The sequence below is a fragment of the Lampetra fluviatilis genome, chromosome 8 (genome assembly GCF_964198595.1).
Source record: "Lampetra fluviatilis chromosome 8, kcLamFluv1.1, whole genome shotgun sequence".
Lineage (NCBI taxonomy): Eukaryota > Metazoa > Chordata > Hyperoartia > Petromyzontiformes > Petromyzontidae > Lampetra > Lampetra fluviatilis.
In genome coordinates this window covers 9,665,735-9,689,933 of record NC_136282.1, presented here as the reverse complement: position 1 = coordinate 9,689,933, position 24,199 = coordinate 9,665,735, and the positions used below count along the sequence as shown (strand labels likewise).

The 24,199-nt window shown below is 45.7% G+C and overlaps 1 protein-coding gene across 3 annotated transcripts; it reads left to right on the top strand.

Annotated features, from left to right (window-relative positions):
- Positions 1–769: 769 nt before the first annotated feature.
- ERGIC2 (ERGIC and golgi 2) lies at positions 770–18,374 on the top strand. Of its 3 annotated transcripts, XM_078859061.1 has the most exons (16): positions 770–831; positions 2,002–2,032; positions 2,636–2,725; positions 3,710–3,824; positions 4,866–4,974; positions 5,100–5,146; positions 5,289–5,359; positions 6,709–6,749; positions 7,152–7,253; positions 9,701–9,796; positions 10,708–10,763; positions 11,200–11,298; positions 12,110–12,207; positions 14,052–14,214; positions 15,978–16,063; positions 17,170–18,374. In XM_078859061.1, exons 4-16 carry the CDS (start codon positions 3,719–3,721, stop codon positions 17,242–17,244), a joined length of 1,149 nt encoding a protein of 382 aa, XP_078715187.1. In that variant the 5' UTR covers positions 770–831; positions 2,002–2,032; positions 2,636–2,725; positions 3,710–3,718; the 3' UTR covers positions 17,245–18,374. The 3 variants fall into 3 exon arrangements, with proteins under 3 accessions (XP_078715187.1, XP_078715185.1, XP_078715186.1); XM_078859059.1 differs by lacking the exon at positions 2,636–2,725 and having other exon boundaries at positions 17,170–18,373; XM_078859060.1 differs by lacking the exon at positions 2,636–2,725 and having other exon boundaries at positions 814–836.
- The last annotated feature ends 5,825 nt before the right edge of the window (positions 18,375–24,199 follow it).

Genomic DNA, 24,199 nt, shown 5'->3' with positions numbered 1-24,199 from the left:
TTATTTTTAAAATTGCAGTGACGTTACTGGTTGGGGGGGGGTGTGATGTTGCAGGGGGAGGAGTGGGGGGAGTGGGGGAAAGGGGGGGTAAGGGGGGAGTGGGGGGAGTGGGGGGGCAGGGGGGAGTGGGGGGGCAGGGGGGAGTGGGGGGGCAGGGGGGAGTGGAGGGGAAGGGGGGAGTGGGTGGGGAGTGAGGGGAGTGGGGGGGGCAGTCTGGGGGGGGGGCATTGGGGGAGTGGCAGTGGGGGGAGGGAAGGGGGGGGTGGGAAGGGGGTAGAAGGTGAAGTAGGCAGGGGGGGGAAGGGGGGGGTGGGCAGGGGGGGGGAAGGAGAGGTGGGCAGGGGGGGAAGGGGGGGTGGGCAGGGGGGGGAAGGGGGGGGAAGGGGGGGTGGGCAGGAGGGGGAAGGGGGGGTGGGCAGGGGGGGGGAAGGGGAGGTGGGCAGGGGGGGGAAGGGGGAGTGGGCGGGGGGGGGGAAGGGGGGGTGGGCAGGGGGGGGGAAGGGGGGGACGGGGGGGTGGGCAGGAGGGGGAAGGGAGGGTGGGGGGGGAAGGGAGGGTGGGGGGGGAAGGGAGGGTGGGGGGGGAAGGGGAGGTGGGCAGGGGGGAAGGGGGGATGGGCAGGGAGGGGGGAAGGGGGGTGGGCAGGCGGGGGAAGGGGGGTGGGCAGGCGGGGGAAGGGGGGTGGGCAGGCGGGGGAAGGGGGGGTGGGCAGGCGGGGGAAGGGGGGGTGGGCAGGCGGGGGAAGGGGGGGTGGGCAGGGGGGGGGGAAGGGGGCGTTGCGCGCGCTACCCATGATGCTGTGCGCCGCGACATGGCGGACCCCGGCTCCAGGTACGGTGAGAGCGGAGGGGAGAGCGGCGAGCGAGGGGATCAGAGGGGATAGGGGATGAGAGAGGGGATCAGAGAGGGGATGGGAGACGGTGGAGCGGGGAGAGACGGTGGAGAGAAGTGATGGTTGAGGGGAGAGCGTGCACGCGAGACGTGTTGTTCGAGGGGGATGTGAGAGCAGCAGTGTTGGTGGTGTTGAGACGGCGAGGGAGGTGGAGGAGACTCGGGGGAGCCAGCGAGTAAGAAGGTCGATCAGGAAGAGAAGGGGGTGGTGCGGAGGGAGCCGAGGAGGTGTTGGGGAAGACAAGAGGGCAGGTGATGGGTAGTTTACAGACGTCGGCTTGTAGGGGTAATGAGTTCTGTTATACATCAGCTGGGACGTGAGGGCTGGGAGAGGAGGGACACGAGGTGGACAATGTAGAACCTCGTAGGGCGAGGAGAGTGACATGGGGAGGAGGTCGTGGACGAGGTTTTTCGCGTCGGCGACTAACCGGGAGATGGGACCGCCCCCCCCACCTAGAGGATGCGACCCGCGGGGTTAGAGGAGTGTAGGTGGGCAGGGGACGTGAAGGATTCATGAGAGCTGGGTGGTAGGAGGGCAAGGGCAGGCTGGGTGGGTTGAGAGCAGGGGACAAGAGACGTGGACAGGAGAGCACAGAGAGACACAGAGAGACAGAGAGACAGAGAGACAGACACAGAGAGAGAGACAGAGAGACAGACAGAGAGACAGAGAGACAGACAGAGAGACAGACAGTGAGAGAGACAGAGAGAGAGACACACAGAGAGACACCGAGAGACAGAGAGATACAGATAGAGAGAGACAGATACAGAGAGACAGAGACAGACAGAGAGAGACAGAGACGTGCGATGACAGAAGAATATTAAGGACAACGAACCGGACTTGATGTATTAGGGGGTGGACGGGACCCACCGTGAGTGCTTGGACACGACAGGAGGACGGGCAGAGATGACAGGGGGACATCGCAGACGGGGACAGGGACATGTGGCAAGGGGACAGACCCCGGGGTGGACGGACCAGAAGGCCACCTTGTCGTGGTGGGGGCCTGGAATGTATTCGCATGATGTTTTTACGTAATATTTTCATACAACATGAACGTTACAGTCTGATGCATTGATGTGTGTGTGTTGTTTTTTTTTCTGTGTCGTTGCAAGCAAATCCTGCCCACCGTAACGCGTTTAACAGGTACGTGAGAAGACAAGGTTTTGTTCAAAGACGTTTTGTATGTCTCGATAAGGACACAAAATAAAGTCACCAAGTGTTCAGAATTATCCACAACTAAATAAGAGTGTTTGCAGGAGGATCTCACTTGTGGATAGATAGATTTAGATTGTTTGTGTGGCAGGTAATCCAAATTTGCAAGTATTATCACCCGCATAGGTACTAGCAAGGGTCACGAAATAATATATTGATAATGGGATACTGTCCCCAATGTAAACTGTACCAAATATGGTACACCCACTCCTGTATTCTGTCGTGTCTGTTTACCCTGCCTGTAACATGAATCATATTTCATAGTGCTCTTGTTTAGTCGTGCTAATACAAGGCCATCAATGTTGTTGTTTTTTTAAAGAGGCCACCAACTCTACTGGACAATTTGTTGAACCATAATGAATACAGTTGTGTTTGTGCCTTTGTTATTGTTATCCTGTTGGATTGTGCTTGACCTTTTCAGGTTTGATAGAGGGGGACGAGTATGTTAGACGTGGTCTAAATGTTAGAGAAGACACAGGCGATAGCTTGAGGCTCTACACATTCTGTAGCACACGTCTCTTCCTCATTTGTTAGACTGTGACGTGGAGAATACATTGGAGTAGGTGTGTGAAAGGTTAAAACAACCGGAAAGAAATGAAAAAATAAACGTTGGAACACATTTCAGTAAGTTCGCCAACTTCACTCTTTCGTGAACTCGTGTGTGATACGATCATTGTCAATGCACAGCATCAAACAACACGCTGTATGCATAAATAACACGACTTTCACCTCATTACTCATTCTGAAGGAAACCCCATTCACAGTTTTCTTGTGGCTATTCTCCAAAATGTATATGTTTACACGTTTTATTTACGAGGCAGTGTTTGGCTCGGTAGTGACTTTGCCTTTTTTAAAGCCGAGCTGGTCAGTTTGAGAGTAATGATTTGTTAATTACAGTACAGTAATAGCTAATGACCAATTCGCACACAAAGCACACAATCTCGTCATATCTCTAATGTACAGGCTCAAACCTGCACGCTAAGCGGGGTTGAGTCTGGATATTGCTTAGATGGGTGACCAAAATAATGTCACAGGTGTAGACTGCTCCGGTGCTGCATTGCCAGCAGAGGGCAGTGTAGACGAAATAATTGTTGCACTGTAAGATGCGCCCAAAGTCTATGCTCCTCCCCAGCTTTCAACCTACACTGGCCAGAATGGTGATATATTGTAGCATAACGCCCACGATCTTAACAACATGGAGAGGCATTCCTCCAGCGGTAGATTTACAAAAGGGCAGTACGCGTACATGCTCAATGCATCATTCGTATTCCACTTGTTGGTGGCAGAGTGAGTGTGGATGAGCGGTGGTGTAGTGGTTAGCGCGCTGCGCTATGAACCTGGCGACCCGAGTTAAATTCCCGCTCACGGCCAACACCAGTGACGATTATCTGATGTGGCCCTAGGCCTCCCATAGGTCGACTCAGCCTGAAATGAGTACCTGGTGCGGTGTGTAAACATTGCCACTGGGGCGACAAAGGCGGTCGCGCGTGGTGCTGGCCACCCACCCCCTTGTAGTACCGTTCCAGCCTTCATAGGTGCTCGCTAACAGCACTTGCCCCCACAGTATGTTAAGGCTATACGGGAGATATTTGTCTTTGTGGATGAGAGGTGGCGGCGATGAGGAGGCTGAGCAGGAAGAAGGCCCTGAGTGCCGTGCGGGAACTCGACGCTTTCCCCAAGATCCCCGAGAGCTATGTGGAGACCTCAACCAGCGGAGGCACAGGTGAGTGTGCTGAGAGGGGCGTCAGTGCAGTGGTTCGCATGCTGTGCCCGCAAACTCGTCAATACCTGTGTTCGATGGTGGTGGCCACAGTTGGCGTCGGTGACAGTAGGTCTCGGAACCAGTATCGTGCTTCCCCAAGGTCAAATCTGCTTTAGCTGAGTATGTGGTGCAGTGTGTGAGCAATATTGGCATTGGGGAAGCAAAGGTGGCTGGGAGTGTTGTTGGCCACACTAACCTCTCGTGTGCTGTTCCAACATTAATAGGTGGCTGCTAATAGCATTTGTGTCAGTTATTTATATGGCTATCAGGGGGGTTCGTTGTGTTTTTCGGCTATCCCACTGCACTATGAATGGCTGTTCTATAATAGCTGTTCACGAATAGCATTGGCGCAACAGTTATCAAGGCTCAACAGGAGAGATGTCTGTGGATCTGCGAAGACCATCTTGTGAGACAAAAACATGTATGCATGTGTGCAAGTATTTTTGGCTCACGTAGACTATCCATTGCAGGCATGCCATCTGGTGGGCGTTGATGGACGGTCACAAACCGAATATAATTAAAATTTTATTGGACAGGCTTATGCTAGTGTTATAAAACATGATGAATCATGGCAGTCTGCAAAGTTGCCAGGATAAGCAGTGCTTGTCTTCACTTTATTTTAATCTCATTTGTGATTCTGTAACAGTGTAGTAATTAAATTATGCGATATATCAACATTGAACTTGACTGAACAAACGCTGATATTAAGGTTTGCATATAAGTAACTTTATATATTACGTGTTCAGGAGATGGTATGAGGATTAGAGTTTTTGTGTTGTTCAGTACATACTGGGGTTGTTTAGCAAAGGATTAGTGAAATAACTGTTTCGTATGCTAAATGTAATTATACTTATTATGCATGATTATCCTCGCATCGTCAACTTGAGCCCTAGTCGGAGCTGCTAAGGTGGGATAATGGTTGAGAACCTGGTGCCAGGATGATACGTCTGTCCATGACCTGAAACGATCTGGCTGCTGAATACGTAATTCTCTCTCTTGCAGTTTCACTCATCGCCTTTACAGCCATGGCTATCCTTGCGCTCTCAGAATTTTTGTATTTTCGTGAGACGTGGATGAAGTACAGTTATGAAGTAGACAAAGATTCAACAAGGTATGTATTAACTATTAATTTTCGAAGACATAACTTGGGCATGCACATGAAATATATCGATATCCACCGATTAAAAACGATTCTCGATTAACACTTAATACTTTCATGTGTGTTCATTTTTGCAGCAAATTAAGGATAAATGTTGACATCACTGTAGCAATGAAGTGCCAATGTAAGTACAAGGCATACATCTTTTAATAATTTATACTCTTAATAGCACCCATGTCTGCATCCTAACCAATGTTTTTCATTGCCATCATGTTTGGGAACATGACACACTGATGTGCCTTATCTAATTCCGCTCGTTGTTGCAGATATCGGGGCGGATGTGCTAGATCTTGCAGAAACAATGGTGACTGCTTCTGACGGGCTCATCTATGAGCCGGTACGGTTGCTGTCGCGTGCGTGTTTGAGCTGTGATTTTTTTTCATGTCAGTGACATCCACCAAAGAATGTACCGTAATGTTTTCTCAGTGTAGAGGAGTATTGTGAGTAACCAATAAGGGGGCGAACAGAGGGAGGTGCGAGTGGGTTGACAGTCAAAGATGACGTAACGTCACGGGTTGTGTCAGGGGCTTCGGAGAGCACCTTCGGGAACAAAGGCGGGGCCGAGCTGGGGGGAGGAGCCGCCCAAGGGGTTCTTAAGGGGGACAAAGGCGTGGTCGTCGTGGGGAGCAAGGGTAAGGATCGGCTGAAGAGGGTCTCTCTCCTCGTCGTGGAGCGGTGTTGGCTGAACCCCCGCTCCGGGCAGACGAGTGGGAGAGCCAAGGGGGATAGCCGAGGGTAGGACCCAAATAGTGTTCAGTGTCCGGGGTAAAAGACCGAGATAGAGTGCACTTACACTGGTGCGAGTGTAGGATGTCGAGTGTGACAGCGTTTTAATGAACGGCAACAGCCCTTATAGTATTCCTCGTCTCCGCGTGGTTCTACTGCACAACATTAGTCATGGGGATGCTGCCGCGGTGTAGCGGATGGCCCCATTGCACTTGCTACCGAGAGGTCGCTAGTTCTCTCTCAATGGGAATTTTCTTTTACATTTCTCTGCCGCTGTCCACCCAGCAGAACAAATGGGTACACTGCAGTCGATCGGAAGGTGACGTGTGATGTGGTTTAGTGTGGGTAATCCTATATCTGGCCAGCGTGGAGGAGTACAATAACTCAACAATGCCTTTTATTTCATTAGGTAAGACCCACTGAGCTATATAGCTCTTTTTCAAGAGTGACCTGGCGATAAATGATAGCTCAATGAAGTGGCTTACCATCATGTGGAAATATATAGCAGTCAAATACTCTAAACGCCTGTTTCTAAATGCGGAGGGTAAAACCTGAGGACCCGGAGAAAAATCCACACGACCACGAGAAGAACATGCAAACTCCAAATTTACAGGCATCAGGGTCGGGATTGAACCCACAACCTCCTGCATACCAGGCGAGGTAGTTAACGTCTCGCCAGCGTGGCGAATAAATATACCCTTTCGGGATGGCCTCTAGTTGAGACCCTCCTTCCATCAGTGGCATGAGCAAGTAATTGCAGGGTTGCCCGTTTTACTTTGATTTCCGCTAATTTCACTTATGTGCATTGCTAGTTTTAACCTGTTGAATTCTTTAGAAAAGCATAGCACTTTGCAAATGATTGAAAGCCACCTCAATGATGCGCCATACCATAATGTGAAAAATGGAACAAAGGTTTGTGTACTGATTGCATTAATTGTGCATCTTTTTTACATTTTGCAGGTTCACTTTGAATTATCACCATTGCAGAAAGGTTGGCAGAGGTATGCAGCACTTGTCCATGAAATGTCTCTTCATGTTAATAACGGTTATTGTGAATTCTTACTCATAAAACTGATTGTCCAACCATAAAAACTGATGGTAGGTTGAGTTGAGAGAGTCTTCTGAAATGATAGGGAATACATGTAGATGAGCTCTGAGATAAATAGGGGTAAGGGTTATTATGATTTTGAAATTGGAAAATTTATTAGTTGATTCAGAGATGACTAGGAGACTTTTGGAATTGCCTAATGTGGGCCCTTACACAAATTCCAGTAAAATCTTAGTAGTATTGTGCATTGCAATGTTGTACATCTCCATTTTGTCTTAAATTCCAAAGTGTATTGAAACACCTTCATGCTATAAAACCACACATGTGAAATGAGTTTCTGTCACTGTATTTACAGGATGCTACAGATTATACGCAGTAAGCTGCACGAGGAACACTCGCTACAGGATGTGCTCTTCAAGACCGCATTTAACGGTGCCCCTACCATCATGCCTCCCAGGTATATGTCCGAAATTGTGTGCTCACAATAAAAATTCAAGTAAAAATGCCGTGTAATGGATGGCAGTAAAAGTTTTTGAATGCTTGGGTTTTTTAAGCTTAAATTTCCACACCCACGTGCCTCTGCATTGATGGGAAACGTTTGAACCCTTCACTGATGTTAATAAAAGCACTGCGGGGCAGAGGTCGCAATCGGGTACCCGATACCCGTACCCTATCCGATACCCGGCTACCCGTACCCGGCCGGGTATCGGGTAGGGTACGGGTAGGGTACGGGTACCCGTTTGCGACCTTGGTGCGGCCGGGTACGGGTACGGGTAAGGAATCAAAACCCGTTTGCGACCTCTGCTGCGGGGCTTGAAGGCTATGCGATGACGGAGAGTACCTTAACCTCCCGCACGTTCTGGTTTCTAAACGAAAATTATTTTGTTTGAGTCCAAGTCAAATGAATAACCGTTGACAAACGTATATTATCCAACCTGCATTTATTCTGGTGAACTCTTCAGTGCATGGATGTGGGCGTTTGCGTGAGACTACATACATCATTATTAATGTCTACAGCCGTTTTCACCCAATGTGCCCAATCTCATCGGTTCTTGCAAGCTTTAGCAGGGTAGAGCTTAGTTAGTATTTGGATGGGTGGCCACCAGGGCTTGCCAGGTGTTGTGGGTGTGGGGATGTGAGGTAGGCAGGAGATGGTAGTGTATTGTGTTACCCCTCCTATGCTTGGTGCGTTTTCTCCAGACACTCCCATTTTCTGCATAAATGAAGTCAAACACTGATTAATGGAAGTGATCAAACACCCCAAGGATACTCCTGAAATGCAGATTGCTCTTGAAAAGTTTTGACTTAGTGAGCCTTTCTTGGCTGAAGGACATCACAGGTGTACATCTGTACATTTGGGTTGCATTCTTGAAAACCTGAACTGAAGGTGAAAAATCGTACTTTATGTTGAAACTATCTTCCCATAAGGTCCCATTATATGACCTAAGATGCATTTCTAAGAACATATTTTCTGACCCAAAATCTACTCAAATAACAGTTTGCAACACAACTAAGATATTTTCAACCATAAATATGGAGATTAATTACTCGACAGGTAATACAAAAAATGCTGCATACTGTCATTTACTAATCATAAATTAGCCCACATCGTACGAGGTCTTGTTCGGTGATGCTGTGGTGAGGATTGGAGGGGGTACAGGGAGGGTGAGGGAGGGACAGTAGGAGTGTACAGTCCAAAGCGTGGGGGAATGGACAGTATTTTGATATTTCAACCAAAAAAATATAATTTAGGATTTGAAAAACGTAACAACAAAACAAACGAGACGTAAAACGGAAGGAAGTTTTACTTCATGACCGTAATTACACATAATCGTAAATCTAATTCATGTATATCGGTGTACACTTTTACTCAGTGGGTAGCTGCAGTGCAGTAATTGAACTGTAATGAAAAAGTAATGTCATTAGAAAAGTGATACCGTTCCAATGTAATCATTGCCTGCATTGGAATGGTTTTAGTTGTCAATCGATGCCCCTGTAGGCAAGCATTTCATGCATTTCCATCCTAATAAAAAGGACACCAGTATAGGGAATTGATTTGTATGACTTGTTTTGCATTGTGCCACTTTGTCTCACCACAGTACGTGGAATTGCCTATAACCAATTCACGTGGAATGTGCCCAATATCATGTCAGGAAAGCCAAGGAGAGTTCAGCTTTGTTGATGTTTCGATAAAAGACCTATCTTGATTCGAAGCTTTCGTTACTGGAGGAATCCATACTCTTTGGTTCTTTCGGTAAAGTCATGTAGTCACATAAAAGCCAGGAGGTGGCAGTACAGGAATGGATTTTTGAACCTATGTGTGTGGTGCTTTCAGTTTTTACCGCCTCGTATGCTTGCATATTATTGACTATTTGATCTTCTCCTACAAGCCAAACACTCATGAATGCAATTGGCCAAACATTTGAGTGTGGGAATTCTCCTGAAAATTTCAGGAAAACCTCGCCAAACGCGAGGGTTACATTCCTGAAAAATGCCGTTTTGGGCAAAACTAAGTTCGACAAATAATATGCCTTATAGGAAAAATCTGGTTGTGTTCTTGGGTCCGAAATCATAATTATTTCCCTCTTTGTTTAACTAATTCTACAAGCTTTCTGCCCTTTTTATTGTACTACAGGATGATGATTCGCACTGCATTTCTTGCGTCTATGTACACTCAATTTCACCTCAACACAAAACCCCCATCTTCTCTTCCCGCACCGTGGCACTCACGTCCACCGATCGCTCCTGACACCAAATTGCCAGCCCTGACGCTCGCCCTTAACGCTGTCAATTGAACGTTAACGATTGGCCATCTCGGCGTCCGTATCACTGACGTCCTCAACGAGTGGACGGCTAGATGAACGTTTGCGTTGTGCGTGCATATTAATGTTTTGTGTTTTTTAGGGAGGAGATCCCACAGGGATTACCTGATGCCTGTCGAATACACGGTTCATTGCTCGTCAACAAGGTGGCTGGAAACTTCCACGTGACGGTCGGAAAGTAAGTAGGTGACACTGCACCGTCTGGGTCCCTTCGCTTGCTCACAGGACATGAAGCAACATGTACCTTTGCAACCTCCGGAATGTGTTATCTCATTCTAGTGATACTGTTAATGCAAATGCATTGTGCATACTGTGTATCAGCACATGTTCGCTAAGATCAAGTGTTGCTCAGAGAGTGCAATATAAACATACGTTTAGATGTGATTGATATTATTGGATATATGAAATCGTTTTTACTTTCTGCGTGCCATTTCTAATTTGCAAGTGTTTCATATTCTTGTTTTAATATGGTGTACGTTCAAAAGAACGTGACACCACTGCTAATGTGCTGGGATGTTGGCCAGAATGTATTGTTTTAGTATCGTGTTTCCTCATGTTGTGTTAGACACCAAGCATGGGGAGCATGTTTATTGTCCTCGTCACATTACAGTGTCTGTCATATGATATACTTTTAAACAGAATGGTTATTTTATTTAACCATGACCCTCATTAGGCATGCATAGCCTGAAGCTCTGGCCTGTGTCTCTGATCAGGTCACGCTCCATTTGACCTGGCCCAGTCCTGCTTCCGCGTGAGATATTACGTTGTGTTGCATGTACACTTCGAATTGAAGGCCCTTGGCAAAATCACCATGCACCAACTGGGTGCTTTCAGCTGCGGGTTTGTGTGTTTTGAAGCAGAGGACAGTTCAGCAAACTCCATTGTTGTATACTTCTGTGGTCCCCCGCTTTCAAAAAATCCACACTACCAGCTTGGTATAGTATAATAAGTCCCACGACCTATGAGCCATGGAGAGGTCCTCATCGAGTGGTCGATTAACACAGGGGCTGTAAATTTACATGATGATTTCAAGATATAATTGGACCCATTGGTGCTCATGTGTTGTCTATCATTGTTTGCGTTTCTTAGGGCGATTCCACACCCTCGGGGACATGCACACTTGGCTGCTCTCATCAGCCACGATGGTGAGGACCAAGGTCCATTTGTTTTTGTTTTTGAAGCGAGTAGCCGTTCATAATTTGCTAAAGGATCAAGGCAAAAACCAACATTGCATTGTGTTATTCAAGAAACCAGGTTCAGATTAACAACAGTGATGATTTTTCATATATATGAGCAGTGGTATCATTACGGTTGCAAGGTGGTAGTGGATGCCAGAAATTTCATATGAGGAAAGATTGAGAAAAAAAACTTGTGATGACCTCTTGACTTGCATGTTGAATGGTATACTGTAATGGTTTCACGGCCTTTTTAATCATTGTGTGATGTTGACTTCTGGGCCAAGTTATTTCAGTACATTTTATGAAATGCCTTCGTTTGTGTAACCATGACTCAGAGTGCGCATAATTTCACATGGGTGACATCTCAAATACTTATGGTCTTATCATTTTGTGTCCAATGCAGCGTACAACTTTTCACACCGTATTGATCACTTCTCCTTTGGGGAGCCCATCAGTGGCATCATTAACCCCTTGGATGGTTCCGAGAAGGTGTCCACTTCACGTGAGTCCTCTTGATCATGTAATTCATTTGCTGTAAATTTCATTCTGTCATAGAAGAAAAAATGTGAATTGTCTACAGTGTTATACATGGATGAGTTAAAATGGATAATTTTGAAAAGTCAAGCTTTTGTGTATATGAAGACAAGAATAAATGTATGATGGGACCAAATAACAATGAAACTGAGAATGTTGAAGCTGGCCCAAAGTGTTCGCTTGCCTAAATAAATGCTGCTTTATAATATTAGGAAAGCGAATAGGCCAACGGGCTAAAATAGATTAGCCCGGCAGTTGGCGAAGGCCCACCCCTGTAATCTAGCACTGTGGAGGCGAGGGTTGGCGGATCGAACGTATGTTGTGAAACTCCCTTCCCATGGGCGTCGATGTACCATACTCTGGCTTGCAGTCCAGAAAAGTGCAAACTATTCTCATCTGTCCCTTCTGTATCGGGTCGAGTGTTGCACCTTCTCACGTGTGGGATTTCTCCAGGTGCTCTGGTTTCCTCCGTGTGTAAACACCCTTGAATTAGCTGACAACAACTGTGGCCTGCTCACCGCCTGGCTGCCTCAAAGCTTATCTGTGGTTCTGCAGCGATTGTGGAAATTTGCATGAAAGATTCTATGTAAAAGTCAACATTAAATTATAGTATTTGTATGTAAAGACACAATGGATTTATCCTCATGCTTTACTTTAAAGAATATGAATCCACCCCATATTGCATTACTCGTGCTTTAATAGTTTACAATCGTGTTGGTGTGTGGCATTTTCCTGTTCTGCATTCATGGCTCATGATGTCGGCTACACTTGTATTGCAGACTCTCACATGTTCCAGTATTTTCTCACCATCGTGCCAACAAAACTACACACATACAAGTTCACAACGGACACTCACCAGTACTCCGTCACAGAAAAGGTGGGCCACTTGTGGAAGGGAATGCTGGCGGCCGTGTCCATTGATTTTTCGCATGGCCGGCTTTCGCTCTTCCCTTCTGTCGCACCGTGCTGAGCTTAGGGTTGCTATCTGAATATAATTTTTGTAGCATGGACCTCGCATCAAGGTGTGTCTCGTCAGCTCTGTTTCCGTTACTTTACTCCTTAAAAAACATGCATGCATGCTTTGACGATGTTGTCCACGGATATGTGACATTGAAGTTCGTGTTCGTGCGTGATCTCTGTTCCATATTTTCTCCAATTTAAACTTAGACAACCCTAATGCCTGTGCTGGATACGATTTGTCGCTGTTACTGTGACATGACCAAATTGCCTGTTTGTGTTTGTGCTCTAACGGCCGCGTTTGTCTTTCTAAGCCTTGGGCCGTCGCACTCACGCAATGTTGCTTCATGTTCGATCCCCGCATGTCACGACGCCTGCCGCTCACCCTGCTCCTTACTTATGCCAGCTCGCAGTGATGACCTCGTGGCTTCCATTCTCTACAAATGAGGGTGGTGTCGATGAGCAAGATGTGACCGCTGCTTTTATTGGAGAGTTGGTACAGCTCTGCAATTAAAGCGGGAATTACTTATTGGCTTCTCAACTTTAGGGTGCACTAGTTTTACTTTGTGAAGTAGGGGTTACAGTTAGTGGGGAGAAAATTAAATATATTTTGCTTAGGAAACATCTTTGTTTTAGATATGTGAGCATTGTGGGTTAGGCGTCAGTTTATTGCCAATGCACAGAACTATGTTTTGGTCTGCTAGCAAGTGACTAACATGGACATTTCTAAAGGCTTAAGAAGCACGCATTAACATTTGCTTGAACCTCATTTAATTATAACATTTTACAGCCCTCTTGTCGATCCGTTGCTGGATGAAGGCCTCCCCACACTGTTTATCTGATGATACTTTATGATGCTGATCATTGCGGGTTGGTGAAAGGAAGTACCCAGGATCAGTTCAGATATTATAGTCATGAATTGAACACGGATTGATAGGCTCTTAGTGCAGTGCACCGCTGCTCGATTTTATTATGCACTTAATAACACAATCAAACCGCTTGGAAGTGTATTTCAAACCTCCACCACTGCTGACTTTGAGCTAGTTAATTAAATAGGGTTTCCCACTCAAATACACATTGGACGGCATTGCATCTCGTGTTTAAAGCCCCCCCCCCCCCCCTGAGCTTGGTGGAGGAAATTGCACATTGCTGTGGTGGAGGTTCATGTTTTCATAGAATAGCAACTAATATAAAAATTTATGAGATTTAAATATATTGTGGCCTGCTGTATTAATATACTGTAGGTGAGAAACACAACTTATGCATTTTAGTAAAGGTATATTTTTTTACATTTTGTACAAAACGAGGCTTTATACCCCAGGTGGTGTTACCCACTTAAATCCTCAATTATTTGTGAGCAAGTGCCTCCGTATGAGCTAAACCGCAGGAGCATTGCACAGCGACACAGGGTGGCACGATGTTTACTACCTCGCCTGGTATACAGTCAGGTCGTGGGTTCGACCCCGACGCCTGCTGTATATTTGGAGTTTGCATGTTGTGTCCCCATTGTCGCGTGGATTTTCCTCTGGATCCTCCGGTTTTTCCCTCCCCATTTAGAATCAACATGCGTTTGGAGTATCTCCACGTGATAAGCCGCCTTGTTGAGCTATCATTGGTGGCCAGGTCGCGTCTGAAAAGAGTGGGCCCCTTACCTGGTAGATAAAAAATAGTCTTTAGTTGTATTAATTAACCTCATGAGCTGGGAGAGGCCGTAGTGTGAAAGGGGACATCGGCGAGGGCTGACAGCGCGGGGGGTGTGCACAGGAGCGCGTGATAGACCACGCGGCAGGCAGTCATGGCGTGTCGGGGATCTTCATGAAGTACGACCTGAGTTCACTCATGGTGACCGTCACCGAGGAGTCCATGCCGCTGGGACAGTTCTTCGTGCGCCTCTGCGGTATTGTGGGCGGCATCTTCGCCACCACAGGTACGTGATTTTCGGCACCGGCTTGACCGCGAGGCCAAACAAACATCATTGAATAGTTCGAGCCATCGTACATATGTTAAAGTTATTTTGTACCGTATGTAGCAAACCATGCTAATCTTTTAGATACAGCGCGTCTTTAAAATAACATGGGTAGATACCATGTCCCGCAATTAACATGGTTTCGGGGGTTGAGTATCCCATTGAAAAATCGGATCCACGAAGCTCAAATGTTGATCAGTGTGTACATCAAAGCAATTCTGAGATGTTCGCGCAGAAACGTCACGCTTGATAGTCCCGGTTTAATACTGTATTGCAAAGTAACTATTCTAGTACTGGGCCGTGCATTCCAACATTGGCTTGTGATTTAAACCGATCTCGTCAGATATTGTGGCAGTTGAAATTGTAATTGGTTTTTTAAATCTTAAGTTGTATTATACTGCTGTGGTGTAATGGTTAGCACGCTAGACTTGCAAGTGCGTAAGGTGGCCACTTTGATTCCATTTTCTGGCTTGGCAGTTGGAAAAATGGCCAGGTTTCTCATTTCTGTCCCGCATCTGCCCACCCATCCATATTAATTATTACACCACAGTGAGTCAATAGGCAGGCTGTGTGTGGTGGAGTAAAGTGTGGGTATACCCACCTCTTCTAACATGTTTGGTCAACATGGAAGAGTAGACCAACTACCCTCAAGTTGGCTGTAGTGAAGCCCTTTCTGCCAGCATTGGTGTGAGCAAGCAATTGCAGAATCATACCTCGACTTTTTTTTTCATACAACTTGAGCACCGAAACATAACATTACAAGCTGGAATTTTAATTTAGTAGAAATATTTTTTGAAAGAAAAAATAACATGGGCTAATCCTGCTGAATGAACCAAGACAGCCATTTACTTAATAGATGAGGTTCACAAGGTTGAACCAGGACCAGGGATATCCTGATTAAACAAAAAGCTGCTGGAAAATATTAGTCCGGAAGATTGAAAAGCCAGTGAACATAAAAGCAATATTATTTTACATGGCAAGATATACTTCCTGCGTCTGTCCATTGTCTTCTCTCGTTGGTCACATAGCTTTTCTTGTAATAGTGACAACGAGGCAGGCCTCGTGTCTTGTTCAGTGCAATGAGCCAGTGGTCGAAATTCCAATAGACAGGGCAAAGTCTTATCTATCGGGAAAGCAATGTCGACTTCCCACAGTGCTCTTTTAGAGAATTCGATTAAGGGACTGTGCTGAACCATAACCACCAACTGGCCACTTGCACGAGCGTATGTACCACCTCGCTGGATTGTGTTACTTTATTTGCTTACAAGTCTTAATATTTTTGCAAACGATATCAAATATGGAAGCCCGAGTAATAATAAGAAATAATTTAAACAGTACATAAGCAGTACAATCATATATTTGTGGACATTTTCCACAAGCAATGTTTACTCTTTAATTTGTCTACCTTTTGCAGTCTAATATTCATACGAGTAAAATATTTGGATAAACAATGCTGCTTCTATCTTAGAACTCTTCCATAATACTGGTAGTGCTATTGAAACCTTATGGTGAAAATGATTTAACACACCTGTGTGCATATAATTGGATAGATTGACACGTGATTATTTATAGATGTGTGGTAATATAAAGGTACGTGTATTGCATTCAGTTACATCATCTTCTATTGCTCTTGCTGTATTGTCCAGTTATGGATACACTCTGGAACTCATTTAATGGCAGTGTCCCCCCACCCCCATCTTGAATGTTTCCAAACCCCTTGGCAGGGATGCTACATGGGCTGGTGGGCTTCCTGGTGGATGTGGCTTGCTGCCGATTCCATCTCGGGGCCTACCGCACCTCCACAGAGATGGTAAGACTGCCACATGCCCCTCCTGATAAAACGGTGGGGGGGGGGAAGAGATCACCATCTCCTTACCAAGGGCCCAATTAAGGATGACATCCAAAAAGAATGCTTGTCAAAGCACATAGCCCTTGCAGCTCCAAGGCACATTAAAGTTAGAAAGTTGCCAGGTCTAAACCAATTAACTTGTATCCCATTCATGTTATTGCATTCCGTTTGTGGGCAGCTTTCAAATTGTAGGTTTTTCTACCTCTGTGCTAGGGGTGCTGAAGACATGCCCAGAAATTCTGCAAGAGCCACAAACCCTTCCCCCTTCAGAAATGACACTTGTGGCTTTATTTAAAGGTCCATGGTTTTATTCATCAGCAAAGTTATTGGGTAGACCACTTCGGTGGATAGTATAGCATTCAACATTTGGATGGAGGCCGTAGCACCGCTGGATGCGAAGCTGCCCCATAACTTAAGAGTCAGACAAGGACAGTCTTCAAAACAACCTCCAGCTTTACACCCTACAGCTGTTTAACTGGGTTTGAGTCTCATTTTTTGGTGCTGGGGGTTAGGTTTTTTTTAGGACACAAGTATATTAAAGTAGCCCATTTTTCATGACCCAAATAATAATGTAAATGCCTTAATGTGTTTGGGATCTTGTGAATTAACGTGTACAGATATTGCATACATTTTTGGCATGTAATAGATTGGCTCATTTCGATAATCAACGATTCAATGCAAGTCTGGTAAATGAAGCGCCTCTTAGTGGTAGGGTTCATGAACCAATACAGCACCAACAGGCAGTGTAAATGCTCACCTTGGATTCTGTCTTGTACAAAATCATGCTAGGTGAAGATGCATAAAGGCCTAAAATTAGTGTATGCCCAAGGGGATCGATTATGGGACACCAATATATAACTGGCAGTTGAGGTACAAGGCCATTTTGGTTCAGTGGTCTATACTTACATGCTTGGGTTCCTTTTGAACCCCTTAAATGGTTTGACACATGACCCTGTGGCACCATGAGGCAACCTAGAACCGAGTCCCATTGTCCCTCAAACCTGTTTCAAGCCTTTCCAACTAAAGCGTAAAAGCAATCCGCTAACGCTCGTCTTTTTTCCTGACAGGTGGAATCGTCACAGTCAACAAATGGGAAATCTCCACTGCCAAACGTCAGCAATGGACTTCCCATCACAGGATGAGAGCCGTTTGTGGGTGGGAGCTCCTGGGAAAAAAACAGTGTGCAATACCCCCAGGGACTAACAAAGGTGGAAAACATCCACCAGGCTACACTTAAAAATAAATTTGTAAATCAAAAATGGAGGTGAATAAAACTTTTGAATTCTTAAAGTTTCCAACATTTACTGAGCTATTTTACATGGTCTGGAAGAGCAGTGCACTTTGGTTATCCACAGTTTTTCACAAGGCCTGAAATTTGTCCAATTCAGCCAAAAATTAAAAGGAGATTGCCCTGTGAGCATTCGATCAGTGCTCATCTCAGCTTACAGCCGAGCCAGTGGTGCAAGTTCCACTCAATGGGGTGGGCCCCCCCCCACCTCAAGCACTCAACTGCTTCAAAAGCTTATTTTTATTTATCCCAAGGAGGGATGGATATAACCCCCACCAAATCAGGATTTCAAAACACAACCTTCCAATTCACTACCCCTGGGCTCACAGGCATTCAAGATGTGTTACTATAAACAAGCCATTTTTTTGGATAATGCCATACCAGGTGACATCTTTTGCAGGGGGGGGGGGGCACAGGATAGTGGAGAAAATAAAGCAGCCCAAGGAAAGACGGCGTAGCCAAAACAAGTTTATTGAAGACACTAGGCAGGGATCTTTTCGCCTTTCATAGTTGGGAAGGTGTTCCTGAGAGCCCAGAAGGCTGCAAAAGCCAGGCAGGCGCAGAGCATAGCTGCACACAGGGCCAAGAGGCCATTGGGGCACGGCGGGCGCCGCTGCTGCTGCTCGTCCTCTTGCACTGCCACCTGCACAGCTTCAGTCGCGACCGGAACGTCACGCCGCCCCAGGGAGGAGGGAATCTCACGAGCGCCGTCATCGAAGAGATCGACGAAGATGAACGGGCCGAGGAAGGTCACCTGCTGCCTGGGTAGCATTTCTACTTCCGTGAGATCCATGCTTCGTGCTTGGGTGGGGGGGGGGTTGAACAACAACAAAGTTATATTTAATAGACAGGTATTTGTTGAACACTGGATTGCACCTTCAAGGTTTTTAATGTTAGAAGTGTACTTAGATTGGGATGTGCGCTTGTACAGTGGATGAGATCTATTTTTATATTTTAAAAACCTCGCTCTTCACAAATAAAATGCTAAGAGACCCCTCAAACTCACTCACTTTACCACCAATCGCCGCATTTAAAAAAGAAAGGTGTGCTCTGCTATTGTTCGTCTTAAGATTTATGTACCCTACTCCAAATCCACGTGTACAAAAAGGGCCCAGTGAATAGAGGCAGCTGCCAAGCAAGTAAAGTTGTTGGGTTGAGTCTTCATACATCAGTGTACTAAGGCTATGCCATGCAACTACGTGCAAGATTTGGCGGTGGCCTGTGGCACTGTAGCCAGTATGACTTGAACACGCAGGTATACCCCATTTAGGTCTTACCATGTCGGCCATTTGAACACTGCCTGGAACATTCAGGGAAGGCGCTGGGGTTTCTGGAGTCGCACACCACAACGCTGCAGTGGAAGTAAACCTAAGCACAACAGAAAACAATTACATTTCATTAGCAGTGACTTTTTTTTGTAGTGCAAGGATAACTACACACGTGTCAAAATATTTTTTAATTCTTTGGGTCTTTCGGTGAAGTCACGTAGATAGGTTCAAAGAAAATAAAGAAACGACGTTTTGATCACAACAAACAATTGTGATCAGGAGCAGTCACGAAAGTTAAGTCAAGATTTGTGGTCACCAAGTTTCACTTGAAACGAAGTTTCACTTAGTGACCAGTAGGGGGAGCTGTTGCCTCGGTTAAAAGGCAATTTTTCACATTTAGATAAATGCAAACATGCTCACATTTTTCAACGCGATTTTTTTTCATCCATGAAAGCAGAAGGCAATATTAAGGAGCAAACGCCACGAGTAAAAACTCCAGTTAGCCAAATGAAATCACTGGAAGGACTTCATGAGCACTTAATTTACAATGTCGACAAAACCAAAACGTAGGCCGGAAAAACATGAACATCTGAAGCCGGTGGGGGCAAGCAAGTCAAGCCATTCTTCGCTGCTTGAAGATACTGCTTTGCAAAATGCCACTCCTTGCACCAAAGGCGGCAAAGCCACACCTCTACTTCCCCCCCCCCCCTTCTCACCAAGTCCCTCGTCCCAACTTGTCCTGGTGCCACCATGAAGGCAAAGGTGTCCACTGCAAACCGCTTGAAGAACGAGGCAGGGCTCACGTTCACCACTCCTGGGAACCACACACTGCAGCAGCTGGACTGAACTGGGCACCTGAGCACAGGGGAACCCAGGTTGTGCCAGATTAGCACCAGGATAAGAGACAAAAACAAATATAATTTACGCCTTAGATTCACAACACAGGAAGCCATAGAGATGTGGATGTTAGTGCACAAACACTCCTGGATTTCAGAAGCACATTTCAAATGTATCTCACTTAAACCATTTCAACACGCTGCTGCAACCTAGCCAATGGGAACCCCTGCAAGCGGCAACTGACCCTCTGGTGGAAGGTGTACGCAGCACTGGTGTCCACCAAATGGGCATTGGTCTGCCAGTTGGCAAGAACACTGCACTGGCACCACCAAGATCCTGGGGTTCCAATACCTGACCGCCAACCACGATTATAACCAGGTTCGTGTCGAGAGTCAATGTCTTGACACAGGTTACTAATGAGTGCAAGTGCCACAATTTGTACATTGCACAATTTGGCAAAATTGCAACTCTAAACCATCTGTTCATTTATTGCATTTTCCCGTGGCTGGGAAGGTTGGAAAGTACTGCCTGTGTGTTTAAAAGTAATTTCAGATGCAAGTATTTTTGTGGTCTATGGAAATACCCGTCTCCCAACACAAGGATGATGCACTGCTCTGCACAAGGTTCAAATTGATCGGCTCATTCAAATCAGTCCTTTCAATAACGACTTGGGTATTGGCCTCAAAGTTAAAACATGCACTCGTGATAACTTCGGTTATAAGATTTGCGCATTTATAAATGTGCGTGCATGATTTCACGTAGATTGACAAGCAAAGGCTCTCAAGGGCCACTCACTCGTTTACGACCAGCTGCCACTTGACTGGATCCTGTGGGTCTGTAGATGAGGTTGCCCAGCAATCGTCCAGGTGCAGCACGAGGTTCTGATCTGTGGGACCCCGCAGGGACACTTGAAAGTACAAGGGTTCGCCGAGGGTCTTCACCAGCGGGAAGTCCACCGACAGATATGGGACAGAATAGAGTCCATCTGCAATGCAGAAAAAAAACACCTTGAGAAGAGGTTTTCCCCTTTTTTCTGGCAACAAGCAGGTGTTAAGATGTTAAATCACCAAACTCAAACCTTTTACAAGCAATCATGGTCTGCATTCACCACAATACTTGGTCAGAATGCAAAAAAACTGATATGCATCGTCTTTAAACTGATTTGGTTCACACCAGACAGCTTTCATGCAGACATGATTCTTTGTAAAAGGTTTCAGTTTCGCGTTTTAACATTTTAACACCCGTTGCCAGAAAGGGGAAACCCTATTCATTTTGACACTGGCAAAGGAGATACCATGAAAAACCACCTTAATTATTTCTCCTTTGCATAAACAAAAAAAGTCACTTTAGCCAATTAATGATAGCTACTGTGCACCGCAGATATGTCAACTTCACAATGCAAAGTTTATTTAGATATACAACTTGCATACTAGTAAATAACAATCTTTCATGTAAGAGGAAAGTGGGAAACATACATTGCTGTGGGACGTGGGACAAAATGACTACATATGTAGCTGTAGACACGTACATGTTTGTAGATAAATAGCTATTGAAAGGTTGAATGTTGTAGAGCAGACTGCGGAATCCCACAAGGTTTTAGCACGTTCTCACCGCCACTTGGAATCCACGTGTGGGGTATTTGTCGGGTTCGGCATGTTTCAGTATTTCACTCCATCACCGTGCAGCGTTGTGCACCCCTCCAGAACAGGAATTCCTTAAAATGCGTCTAGTATTTTTCGATGTAAAGCTTTCGTGACTGCAGGGATTCATCTTCATTGTTCTTTCGGTAAAGTCACGTAGAAGGGAAATAATAAAATAGAAATAAAACATAATAAAATACAATTCTCAACGTTTCGGCCACAACGCAAGCAGCCATCCTCAGGTGAAGAACAAGTCTGTTGGAAAGACAGCGTCTGAATGAACACCACCAAGCTTGACAGTGTACATTTAAGCTGGGTTAGAGGAGGAAGGGCGCCTTGACAAAGGAATTATTATTTCCCTTCTACGTGACTTTACCGAAAGAACCAAGAAGATGCGTGTAGTAGTGGAAACGGCATGAGAGAAAACAACATGCAGCCCAAACCGGAAAACCAAACCTTTGGGCGAAGATATTTTTAATGCATGGTGTAAACCAACATGGTCAGTTAAAAAACGTCAAACCTGGGAAGACTTCGAGGAGAAACGCAAAGAGGCCCAGGGCGATCTGTGGCGTTGGAGGAGAGAGTGTATTCACCAGCGCTTCCACAACCAAATCTGCAGTGCCGTTCATCCGGCACTCCACCCACAGCCTGCCAGACAGTCACAAGAGGCAGTGGCTGCAGCCTTCATAACATTATAATGAAGAGGCCTATGGAGTATTGTTAATCGAGGATCACATTAACCAACTCAGGAGCTCAATCAACGACGAAATCCTAGCAGATTCCACAAAGCGATGGCGTTTTTTGAAGCAAGCGAGTGCCCGAAAACGTTGAAAGGAAAAGAACAGACGCATATAGAACAAAGCACTCTGGGTGAATACATTTTGGAGCACTTAATGAATTATCTAATTGTTTCGCGTTTTACAAAAGCCTCAACGTCAACACTGGTGCAATAATACATGAGATTGTCACTTTTCAAAAGTATGGAAGGATCTCCTGTTCATATTGCTGCACCAATTCCAACCAAGTCTCAATTTTCGCTCATTTCTGTTTCCAATTTAATAAGGGTTGAATTCTTCAGAGTCTGCGCGTTGTACGTAGAGTACATTCCAGGCTACGCTGCACCTCCAATTAGCAGTTGGCTCGCACGGTGCGAAAGAAGTCACGACAAATCGAGACCACGAGTCTAGACATTTCACTCGGTGCCACACGAGGGTGGCCGAACTGTTCTGTGTCCTGGTTCAAATATCTGACCAACAGCAAAAAATCACCGTTTGAAAATAGTGGGCTAACATGCAAGTCGCGCTTATTTATCTGTACAAATACTTAGAATAAAAAGGTGTTTACTACCTCTAAGGTGGGGGGGGGTCATACTTCACAACACTTATCATTAGCAGGTTGATATGAGAAGCACAAGCTGCTGGAATTTGTTCAGCCCCATCAAGGCTAACAATCCAAGGGAAGCAACAGATGGACGAATCGCTCACAAATGACTTGACAGTTCAATGTCATCGTGGTCTGCGGGGGGGGGGGGGCATGGGGCACGTTGGGTATGTGGCGAGCGAGACTTTCCGTTAAGATCGCTGCTATGCCAGGGACCCAGTTTTCCCGCACACAGCCGGTCGGCACACGAACCCGTAACATGCGGAGGACATTGGCTTTTGCCCAACTTGGAAGTCTTACCAGTACTCGCTGTCTCGCGTCACGATGCCCCGTGGACCAGAGACGCGCGTGCGGGTGGCCAGGACCTCATTTGAGTACACGAGCACATCACCACGGAACTACCACACAAAGAACAAACAACAAAACCTTTAATTACAATACGACATTGCACTAACAGTGAACAGAGGAGCATTAGTCTCTGCCCATTCGCGACCACCCCTTTCTTTGCATCACCGACAGCTCTTCAGCTACCCAACTAGTACGGGCTGATAACCCACGATGCAGCAGAGGGTTCATATTTAACATCTACAGCCCACGTCTGCCTTGCCAGGCCATGGAGGGAGGGATATTTGACTTCGACACAGATCGCAGGTAGGCCCAAGGTGGATTTTCCGGCACTGCACGTGCGTCACCCATCCAGGCTCAACGTTGCTTAGCGTCCAAGATTTGACGCATTCCTGGAAATATGGTCCAGTCATTTTAGATGCAAGGTTTATTTAACAAATTAACCTTATGGCGGGACCCCGGGGGTCCCATAAGCCCCCGGCTCTCGCATAAATATTATAATGTAAACAGACACTTTGCTCTTTTTCACCAATGGGTTTGAAGGATGGTGGCAAGTGTCGTCTTGTTAAAATATACCTACGCGACTGTACCGAAAGATCCAAAGAGTATGGATGCCTAGTCACGAAAGTTTCAAATATGCCTTTAAAACTGAAAACTACTTTTCTGCAGTACCTCTATTTAAATACAATATCCAAAAAATTATGTACACCCCTGTCAATCATTGTGTTTCTCAGTGTGGATTTCTGAACACTTTGTAAACGGTACATAAAATAGTACGCATTTTCAATGCACTGTTCATTTTGTAACAAGCGTTTATACTAATGTTACTCTATAAAGTAGTGGGTCGCCGCTCCTCTTATCCGCATTGATACGAGCACTATGTGGGGACTCTGGCTTAATCGCAAAAAAACCCGATCTGCACAGATGCATACAGACAAGAGAAGTATTATCAAACAGGAGGAATTAACGGTGCAACGCATCTCATTTGTTAAATATTTGCAGGTAATACGATTATATTCTTTGGTTCTTTTGGTCAAGTCACGTATATAGAAAAATAAAAATAAAGTGAATACAATATTAACAAAAAACACTCATGTAGACTGTAGCCTGGTTTGTAAGCTTGGCGTGCGTATTGGCATTTTATGTAGACTGTAGCAATGGTTATTAAACAGAGTGAGCGTACTGGCAGTATTAGAGACTGCCAGTACGCTCACTCAGTTTAACTATTGCTACCAGTCTACATCATACACTGCTAATACTCACCAGCTTCAAAACCAGGCTACAGTCTACATTCTAGGCTGCCAGTAAACTCACCTCCGATTTAGAACCAGGCTACAGT